Here is a 10,774-nt window from a genome sequence, read left to right as displayed (position 1 = left end):
TTTGACACACAAGAACACACATGTGAGCTACGTGTGGGACACCACGGGTACAGACCAGGCATGAACCAGTCGTGCCTGACTTCTATCTGGAAGTCGATGACAAGGACCTGCGCTCAGCAGGATGGTCACCTGTGACCATGACCAGGTTGGCAGCGGCACAGACATGGAGGTGCACAGGGACTGGGGCTCACTTGGGGTTTACAGGCTTGGGACAGAAACAGTCCCGTACGCTGAAGAGGGGGGCGGGGTCTGTTTGAGCACACGCAATGAGGAGCTGGCGCCCACATACCCAGGGGCCACACCGCTAAACCATTTAGCAGGTTTCCAGGCCTGAGGCAGGACTGACTTACAGTGTCCAGAGCAGGTGGGTGTGCATCTGCAAAGGCACTTGTGGGCGACACGGCACACTACTGCATGAAGTTTCAGCAGGGTCACCCATTGCCCGAGAGCCTGCAATCATCGCGAGAACCAATGGTCCATGGGAAACAATCGTGAGGCGGTACTAGGGTATCTGTGCGCATGCGCTCTGCCTATGCTGAGCTGCAGGACCGCCTTGCAGGGCTGTGATCTGTGGGGACGGTTGAGTCTTTCCCGCCGCTGCGGGAGGGGGAGGGGATTCAAGATGGAGTCTGAGGCACACAGTGGAGCAGCCACCAGGGCAGCCAATGAAGAAGCTGGTGACGTGGCCTTGGCAGCGGGCACAGTACGTGGCAGCCACAGCATGCCGGGTGGTGTTGGTGGCCACGCTGGCCCTGCCGTCCCACCTGGCCCTGGTGACGCCGTCAGTCGTGGCGTTCCTGCTGGTCACGCCGACCTGGCTAATCCCAGAGTCCTCAGCACTGCAAGAGAGTCAGGTGGTGCAGCCAGTGCCATTCCACAGATCCCGGGGGCACCCCACACTCCAGGGCCTGGTGGAGATGCTGCACCTGGAGCCACCGTTCAGAGTAATCGAGCTCTCCAGTTGTATCCTATTCCAGGACCCCTGCTGGGCCAGTTGGCCACGGGGGTCAGGGTGTCGGCTAGGGGTGGTTTAGGAGTTGCTGTTGGTGAGGCCTAAAGTGTAGGAGGAGGGTACTCTGGGGAGTTGTAGAGTATGGGTCAGGGCTTGTCTGGCCGCCAGGGGAAGATAGGAAAAACAACCTGAAGAGAGACAGAGGGCCGGGCGCTGATATCTAGGCTGTCCTCAGGGTATAGTCTGGGAGGTCTGGACATTCTAGGCAGCGTCCTTGTGGGAGAATGCATGTCTCAGTGAGCAGGGAGTCTGACATAGGCAAAATGAGAAATGCGGATGGTGCCTTAACCATATCTCCACCAGCAGCCTCAACGTGCTTTTCTCATCGCACGCGGAGGCTGACATCGCCCGCCAGATCCTGAATCAACGTACTCGACTGCGAGGGCCAATTCAGAAGGAGATCGAAGTTAATGGCCGCATGCTGGTTCTGTAAGTTCTAAAGTGGGTTGGGCCGGGGCGGGGGTGATGGGTGGTGGCCAGGGCCAGTCTGGGCCCAGGAGGAGCCACAATGGAGGGTTAAACCTCAAGGAAAAGTGTGGTGGTTTGGGCTTGTCGGTGTGCGGGAACAGAGGGAGGACATGCTCCTCTTCCTCCTTCTCGGCGGGAACTTGAATTTCACTTTTGCTCCCTTATAGCCGCTTGACTGCTGAAGACTCAGGCCTGCTCCAGAGGTCTGCAACTTTCTGTCAGGAGCAGCTTTCCCTGATGATGCGGTCCTTGCAGCACTTTGGGGCCCCCGTTTCTCAGCACGGAAGAGGGGTGTAAACCTAGCCTATGTGCCCTAGCCTCAAGTGTCCTTCCACAGGGCATTGCTTTCTGCAGTAGTTTGATTTGGCTTCATCTTATGCTTAAGGTGCAGCTTGGAGGCTCAGTGTCTCCATAGTTTGTTTGGTGATTGTTAACTGCAGAAAATAGTTTGGTGATTGTTAACTGCAGAAAATAAAACTGAGCTCCTGTGCTTTGTCTGACTTTATTTTTAGCTTCTTCATTTCCTCATACTGCATTTGTCTTTCAGTTGAAGAGGAGGTTCTGAGATTCAGATATTCAAGGAGTACAACATAATTGAAGACAATGGAAGAAGTGGGAGAATAAGAAAGCTGTATACTGTCATTCAGTATTAATTTTGGGATAAGTTCTCATTTTATACTTATATTAAATATTAAGATAAATCACCAGAGGCCTTCCGTGGTGGCTCAGATGGTAAAGAATCTGCCTGAAGTGGGGTAGACCCAGGTTCAATCTCTCCGTTGGGAATATCCTCTGGAGAAAGTAATGGCAATCCACTCTAGTATTATTGCCTTGAGAAATCCTGGACAGTGGATCTTGCAGGCTACAATTCATGGGGGTGCAAAAGTCAGACTACACGGAGCAAGTGCACTTTTCATTTTTCTTATAAAACCTGAATGTTCTCAGTCTGTAATTCATGTCCGAGTATTTGTGCCCTCATGGACTGTAGCAAACCAGACTCCTCTGTCCTCCACTATCTCCTAAAATTTGCTCAAATTCATGTCCATTGAGTGGGTGATGCTCACCCTCTCATCCTCTGTCTCCCCCTTCTCCTGTTGCCTTCGATCTTTCCCAGCATCAGGGTCTCTTCAAGTTAGTTGGCCCTTCACATCAGGTAGCCAAAGTATAGGAGCTTCAGGATCAGCATCAATCCTTCCAATGAATGTTCAGGTTAGATTTCCTTTAGGATGGACTTGTCTGCTCCCCTTGCCGTCCTCGTCCTCTCAAGAGTATCCTTGTATCCTGAAAGCTTGATAAACTCACTAATTAATTGTAATAACTCTCTTATACATCCCTTTGGTCTTCCTACATAGACAATCATTTGTTCTGTAATAAATACACATTTCTTTTTTTCTTTCTTTTTTTCCAATTCATGCATTTTAACTGATTTCTGAGAAAACAAAAGCTCCAACACTTTGGCCACCTGATGCGAAGAGCTGACTCAGGGAAAAAAGACCCTGTTGCTGAGAAAGATTGAAGGCAGGAAGAGAAGGGGACGACAGGGGATGAGTTGGTTGGGTGGCATCACCGACTCGATGGATATGAATTTGACCATGTTATAGGGGATGGTGAAAGTCAGGGAAGCCTGGGGCACTGCAATCCATGATTTGTGAAGAGTCACACATGAGTGTATGAACAATAAGAGGCAGAGGGAAGATGCTGGACGGTTGTGTGTTTCGGCCACTCACCATCTTCTACCTTAGTCTAGTGAGCCCCTGCTGTGGCACACGTTGGAAAAATCAAAGCTGCAATTGTGGAACCCACATTCTAGATGGGTCCAGGTGGTGCCACGTAGTTACTGATTGTCATGCGTGGTGTGGGAGGAAAAGTGAGATGGGAGTGTTGGTGACCCTCGTGGGAGGCACAGAGACTCAGAGCAGAGTGCCTGTGTATGGTGAGAGGCAGTTTGTGGCCCTGGGGTTTCACTGCTGATGACAGCCAACAAGGAGCATCTTTTTTGCCATCCAGGCACTTTGTGGTGGTGGCTTTTTTGGGCGGCCTACAGTCGATTGTCCTGGGTGTGTGCAGCACAGAGGTCATCAAAGGCAGGGCTCCTTCTGTCTGTGGAGATGCCATTGTTAAATCTCCACCAGCGACACCGGAAGCCCGATGGTGGGAGCCTCTTGAGTGACACCTCTGCACAGCCTCTGGGGGAGGGCAGCGTTGGGGACAGATGGGAAACAGTCCCTCAGGTTGAGGAGTGACCTGGAAATAGGTGAGAGGAACCTAGAGGGCCCCTGTCATCTCTTGGGCATGAGATGTGGTGGGAGTGGTAACCCAGGCGCAGGAGGGTCCACACCACTTGCCAGGACAGCAGGGGAAGCCTGGCCCCGGCCAGCCACCAGGGTGCATAAGGAGGGAAGGGGACCCCTGAGCGGAATTGCAGAGAAAGTAGTGACCATAGGTTACCACAGCTGCTGTCACCTCTACAGCTCCTCAGATTTCAGGAACTTTCTTAGGGCACATGGCTTTGTCTTGCTTTAATGCTGTTATGTCAGGAAATCTTACTTACCTGTTTCCATCTGTCCCTCAGCTGGGGACCTCTGCGGCCGTGGATGTCACACCTGTCAGTATAGCTAAGGTGGATCATCAGGAAGGAGAGATGTGGTTTCTCTGTTTGGTTTGGTCAATCACTGTCTCCCTACCGAAAAGGCTCATGTGAGCATAGATGGGGAAGCCAGTAGCACTGGCCTGTGGACTGAGTGTCCGTGTCCCCGTTACACCCTCAGTTCCCATTTTGAAGCCCTATGCCCTGGGACTGGAGTTTGGAGATGGGCCTTTGTGATGTACTAGTGTCTAGACATGGTCCTTTTTAGTGGGCTCAGGGAGGACGCCCATCAGTCCTGACCCCCCAGCCTGTAGAAGACCTCTCTGCTTGGAGGTCCTACTCTTCCCCTGCTGTGTGTTTTACTTTGAGGTTTATTTTGGGGAGGTGTTGGAGGATGTGGGGGAGGGACATTAACTCTTATCGCCCTGAGCATATGTTTAGGAGCCTCGGTCAAAGACTTGGGAGTAGAAAGCCAATATCCTTTCACGGCAGTGTCTCTGTAGACACTTGGCGGTGTCCATTCTACACCGTCTGGGCCATTAGAGGTGGGGCCCGTGTGGGCAGGTGCATTGAGGGCTCCTGAAGGGAGCATAGTTTGATGAGGGAGCTGAGTCCCTCTGGCCTCATGTGACCTCCCTAGTGGCACATGGACAGCCGGGCAAGCTAGCTGGTAACCAATCTAGTGTGAGGAGGTGCCCTGAGCAGAGTGCACAGATGCACTGTGTACATCCTTTCACAGAAGCATAGGTAATTCGTGAGGTGCTCAGTCTCTCTTCAGCTTCTGTTGTCCTCTAGGAGGGACACGTGGTGGTCATGCAGTCCTTTGACAGCGGATTGGGCTTTCTGGGCAGTGGAGTGTGTGTTGCAAGAATGTCACATGATATTGGAGCCCACAGATCCACTGTAGGCTGAGAGCAGGCTGCAGAGCACGGCACTGTGGCTGGGGCGGCCCCTCAGGCACTGGGGCCATCAAGTGTGCCAGTGCAAGGTGTGGAGGCTTTGGCCTTGGGTAAAGCCCCGCGAGGCCTGCTGCTGGAGTTCTATACTTTCTGAGGAGCCTGCAGGTTCACTGGGGTTGTAGGGCAGTGGTTGGCGGAGGAGCTCACGAAGATGAGCACTAGAGGCTTCACAGGCTGTGTGGGGCATGACATTGGGACACAGAAGGGGAGTCAGGGACCAAAGGTGTCCAGAGCTAGCAGCCCGTGAACTGCCACCAGGTGCCCTGGGGAACATAGGGGTGGCCTGATGGGCTGTGGTGCACAATTCCCCCAAGGTGATCTGGGGGTGGGTGGTCTAAAGCCGGACCTGGGGACTGGAAGTGGGATGTCCGCATGTCCTTTCTCGGCACCCTCTCCAGCGTTTATTGTCTGACGTTTTTTGATAGAAGCCATTCTGACCAGCGTGTGATGGTACCTCATTGCAGTTTTGATTTGCATTTCTGTGATAATGAGTGAAGTTGGGCACCTTTTCATGTGTTTGTTTGCCATCTGTATGTCTTCTTTGGATAAATGTCTGTTTATTCCTTTGGCTCATTTTTTGTGGGTTGTTTATTTTTCTGGCATTGAGCTACATGAGCTGCTTGTATACATTTGAGATTAATTCTTTGTCAGTTGCTTCAATGGGTATTACTTTTTTCCCATTTTGAAGACTGTCTTTCACCTAGCTTATCCTGTCCTTCATTGTGCAAAAATTTTAAGTTTAATTCGTTCCCATTTGTTTATTTTTGCTTTCATCTCCGTTGTTCTGGGCCTGGGTCACTAAGGATCTTGCTGGGATTTCTGTTAGAAAGTGTTTTGCCTATGCTTTCCACTCGTATATTTATAGTTTCTGGTCTCACATTTATATCTTTTTTTTAAGTAATTAATTTTTTTTGAAGGCAAATTATTTTACAATATTATATTGGTTTTTATGCCATACATTGACATGAATTCGTCCCGGGTTTACATAAGTTCCCCCTCCTGAACCCCCCTCCCATCTCCCTCCTCCCTTTATCCTCCCTCAGGGTCATCCCCGCACGCCAGCCCCGAGCATCCTATAACACGCATCGACCCTGAACTTGTGATTCATTTCACATATGACAACATACGTGTTTCAATGCCATTCTCCCAAATCATCCCACCCTCACCCTCTCACACAGAGTCCCAAAGACTGTTCTATACATCTGTGTCTCTTTTGCTATCTCGTATACAGGGTTATCATTTGCATATTTCTAAATTCCATATATATGCGTTAGTATACTGTATTGGTGTTTTTCTTTCAGGCTGACTTCACTCTGTATAATAGGCTCCAGTTTCATCCACCTCATTAGAACTGATTCAAATGTATTCTTTTTAATGGCTGAATAACACTCCACTGTGTATATGTAACAAAGCTTTCTTATCCATTCGTCTGCAGATGGACATCTAGGTTGCTTCCATGTCCTGGCTATTACAAACAGTGCTGCAATGAACATTGGAGTACATGTGTCTCTTTCAATTCTGGTTTCCTCGGTGTGTATGCCCAGAAGTGCGATTGCTAGATCATATGGCAGTTCTATTTCTAGATTTTTGAGGAATCTCCACACTGTTCTCCAGAGTGGCTGTACTAGTTTGCATTCCCACCAACAGTGTAAGAGGGTTCCCTTCTCTCCACATCCTCTCCAGCATTTATTGCATGTAGACTTTTGGATAGCAGCCATTCTGACTGGTGTGAAATGGTATCTCATTGTGGTTTTGATTTGCATCTCTCTGATTATGAGGGATGTTGAGCATTTTTTCATGTGTTTGTTAGCCACCTTTATGTCTTCTTTGGAGAAATGTCTGTTTAGTTCTTTGGCCCATTTTTTGATTGGGTCATTTACTTTTCTGGAATTGAGCTGCAGGAGCTGCTTGTATATTTTGGAGATTAATCCTTTATCAGTTGCTTCATTTGCTATTATTTTCTCCCATTCTGAAGGCTGTCTTTTCACCTTGCTTAGAGTTTCCTTTGCTGTGCAGAAGCTTTTGATTTTAATTAGGTCCCATCTGTTTATTTTTGCTTTTATTTCCAATATTCTGGGAAGTGGGTCTTGGAGGATCCTGCTGGGATTTATGTCAGAGTGTGTTTTACCTACGTTCTCCTCTAGGAGTTTTATAGTTTCTGGTCTTACATTTAGCTCTCTAATCCATTTTGAGTTTCTTTTGGTGTATGGTGTTAGGAAGTGTTCTAGTTTCATTCTTTTACAAGTGCCTGACCAGTTTTCCCAGCACCACTTGTTAAAGAGACTGTCTTTTCTCCATTTTATATTCTTGCCTCCTTTGTCAAAGATAAGGTGTCCATAGGTGCGTGGATTTATCTCTGGGCTTTCTGTTTTGTTCCATTGATCTATATTTCTGTCTTTATGCCAGTACCATACTGTCTTGATGACTGTGGCTTTGTACTAGAGCCTGAAGTCCGGCAGGTTAATTCCCCCAGTTCCATTTTTCTTCCTCAAGATTGCTTTGGCTATTTGAGGTTTTTTGTATTTCCATACAAATTGTGAGATTATTTGTTCTAGTTCTGTGAAAAATATCGTTGGTAGCTTGATAAGGATTGCATTGAATGTATAAATTACTTTGGGTAGTATACTCATTTTTACAGTATTTATTCTTCCAATCCATGAACATGTTATATTTCTCCATCTATTAGTGTCCTCTTTGATTACTTTCAGTAGTGTTTTATAGTTCTCTACGTACAAGGCTTTTGTTTCCTTAGGTAGATATATTCCTAAGTATTTAATTCTTTTCGTTGCAACAGTGAATGGAATAGTTTTCTTAATTTCTCTTTCTATTTTCTCATTATTAGTGTATAGGAATGCAAGGGATTTCTGTGTGTTCATTTTATATCCTGCAACGATACTGTAATCATTGATTAGCTCTAGTAGTTTTCTGGTAGAGTCTCTAGGGTTTTCTGTGTAGAGGATCATGTCATCAGTGAACAGTGAAAGTTTTACTTCTTCTTTTCCAGTTTGGATTCCTTTTATGTCTTTTTCTGCTCTGATTGCTGTGGCCAAACCTTCCAGAACTATGTTGAATAGTAGTGGTGAGAGTGGGCACCCTTATCTTGTTCCTGACTTTAGGGGAAATGCTTTCAGTTTTTCACCATTGAGGATAATGTTTGCTGTGTGTTTGTCATATATAGCTTTTATTATGTTGAGGTATGTCCCTTCTATTCCCATTTTCTGGAGGGTTTTTATCATAAATGGATATTGAATTTTGTCGAAGGCTTTCTCTGCATCTATTGAGATAGTCATATGATTTTTATTTTTCAGTTTGTTAATGTGGTATATTACGTTGATTGATTTGCGTATATTGAAGAATCCTTGCACTCCTGGGATAAAGCCCAATTGGTCATGATGTATGATCTTCTTAATATGTTGTTGGATTCTGATTGCTAGAATTTTGTTAAGGATTTTTGCATCTATGTTCATCAGTGATATTGGCCTGTAGTATTCTTTTTTTGTGGGTCTTTACCAGGTTTTGCGATTAGGGTGATGGTGGCCTCATAGAATAAGCTTGGAAGTTTCCCTTCCTCAGCAATTTTCTGGAAGAGTTTGAGTTGAATACGTGTTAGCTCTTCTCTAAATTTTTTGTAGAATTCGGCTGTGAAGCCGTCTGGACCGGGGCTTTTGTTTGCTGGAAGATTCCTGACTACAGCCTCTAATTCCGTGCTTGTGATGGGTCTGTTCAGATTTTCTATTTCTTCCTGGTTCAGTTTTGGAAAATTGTACTTTTCTAGGAATTTGTCCATTTCTTCCAGGTTATTCATTTTATTGCCATATAATTGCTGATAGTATTCTCTAATAATCCTTTGTATTTCGGTGTTGTCGGTTGTGATCTCTCCATTTTCATTTCTAATTTTATTGATTTGGTTCTTCTCCCTTTGTTTCTTGATGAGTCTGGCTAGTGGTTTGTCAATTTTATTTACCTTCTCAAAGAACCAGCTTTTGGCTTTGTTGATTTTTGCTATGGTCTCTTTTGTTTGTTTTGCATTTATCTCTGCCCTGATTTTTACGATTTCTTTCCTTCTACTGACCCTGGGGTTCTTCATTTCTTCCTTTTCTAGTTGCTTTAGATGTAGACTTAGGTTATTCAGTTGACTTTTTTCTTGTTTCTTGAGGTGTGCCTCTATTGCTATGAACTTCCCCCTTAGCACTGCTTTTACAGTGTCTCAGAGGTTTTGGATTGTTGTATTTTCATTTTCATTCATTTCTATGCATATTTTGATTTCTCTTTTGATTTCTTCTATGATTTGTTCATTATTCAGTAGCGTGGTTTTCAGTCTCCATATGTTGGCATTTTTAATAGTTTTTCTCCCGTAATTGAGATCTAATCTTACTGCATTGTGGTCAGAATAGACGCTTGGAATGATTTCAATTTTTTTGAATTTACCAAGGCTAGATTTATGGCCCAGGATGTGATCTATCCTGGAAAAGGTTCCATGTGTGCTTGAGAAAAAGGTGAAATTCATTGTTTTGGGGTGAAATGTGCTATAGAGATCTATTAGGTCTAACTGGTCTATTGTATCATTTAAAGTTTGTGTTTCCTTCTTAATTTTCTGTTTAGTTGATCTATCCATAGATGTAAGTGGGGTATTAAAATCTCCCACTATTATTGCATTGTTGTTAATTTCCCCTTTCATACTTATTAGTAATTGTCTTACATATTGTGGTGCTCCTATGTTGGGTGCATAAATATTTATAATTGTTATATCTTCTTCTTGGATTGATCCTTTGATCATTATGTAGTTTCCTTCTTTGTCTCTTTTCACAGCCTTTGTTTTAAAGTCTATTTTATCTGATACGAGTATTGCTACTCCTGCTTTCTTTTGGTCTCTATTTGCATGGAATATCTTTTTCCAGCCCTTCACTTTCAATCTGTGTGTGTCCCTCGTTTTGAGCTGGGTCTCTTGCAGACAACATAAATGGGGGTCTTGTTTTTGTATCCATTCAGCCAGACTTTGTCTTTTGGTTGGGGCATTCAACCCATATACGTTTAAGGTAATTACTGATAAGTACGATCCCGTAGCCATTTTCTTTATTGCTTTGGGTTCAGGTTTATACACTCTTTCTGTGTTTCCTGTCTAGAAAAGATCCTTTAGCATTTGTTGGAGAGCTGGTTTGGCGATGCTGAATTCTCTCAGCTTTTGCTTGTCTGTATAGCTTTTGATTTCTCCTTCATATTTGAATGAGATCCTTGCTGGTTACAGTATTTTGGGCTGTAGGTTAGTTTCTTTCATCACTTTAAGTATGTCTTGCCATTCCCTCCTGGCCTGAAGAGTTTCTGTTGAAAGACCGCCTGTTATCCTTATGGGAATCCCCTTGTGTGTTATTTGCTGCTTTTCCCTTGCTGCTTTTAATATTTGTTCTTTGTGCTTGATCTTTGTTAATTTGATTAATATGTGTCTTGGAGTATTTCGCCTTGGGTTTATCCTGTTGGGGACTCTTTGGGTTTCTTGGACTTGGGTGATTATTTCTTTCCCTATTTTAGGGAAGTTTTCAACTATTATCTCCTCAAGTATTCTCTCATGGTCTTTCTTTTTGTCTTCTTCTTCTGGGACTCCTATGATTCGAATGTTGGAGCGTTTCCCATTGTCATAGAGGTCTCTAATATTGTTCTCATTTCTTTTAATTCATTTTACTTTTTTCCTCTCTGTTTCATTTATTTCTACAAGTCTATCTTCTAGCTCGCTTATCCTGTCTTCTGCCTCTG

General features: G+C 45.1%; 1 protein-coding gene across 2 annotated transcripts; it reads left to right on the top strand.

Moving 5' to 3' along the window:
* Window positions 1-613: 613 nt before the first annotated feature.
* Window positions 614-1,835, top strand: LOC129564082 (EKC/KEOPS complex subunit LAGE3-like). 2 transcript variants are annotated; one of them, XM_088833897.1, is made up of 3 exons: window positions 614-963; window positions 1,316-1,441; window positions 1,648-1,835. In XM_088833897.1, exons 1-3 carry the CDS (start codon window positions 623-625, stop codon window positions 1,775-1,777), a joined length of 597 nt encoding a protein of 198 aa, XP_088690023.1. In that variant the 5' UTR covers window positions 614-622; the 3' UTR covers window positions 1,778-1,835. The 2 variants fall into 2 exon arrangements, with proteins under 2 accessions (XP_088690023.1, XP_088690022.1); XM_088833896.1 differs by having other exon boundaries at window positions 623-1,014; window positions 1,319-1,441.
* The last annotated feature ends 8,939 nt before the right edge of the window (window positions 1,836-10,774 follow it).

This window comes from Moschus berezovskii, chromosome X (genome assembly GCF_049115385.1).
Source record: "Moschus berezovskii isolate FMDL1 chromosome X, NW_MosBer_1.0, whole genome shotgun sequence".
In the NCBI taxonomy this organism is placed as follows: domain Eukaryota; kingdom Metazoa; phylum Chordata; class Mammalia; order Artiodactyla; family Moschidae; genus Moschus; species Moschus berezovskii.
Note: the sequence above shows the minus strand (reverse complement) of the source record. Positions and strands in the feature narration are given on the sequence as shown.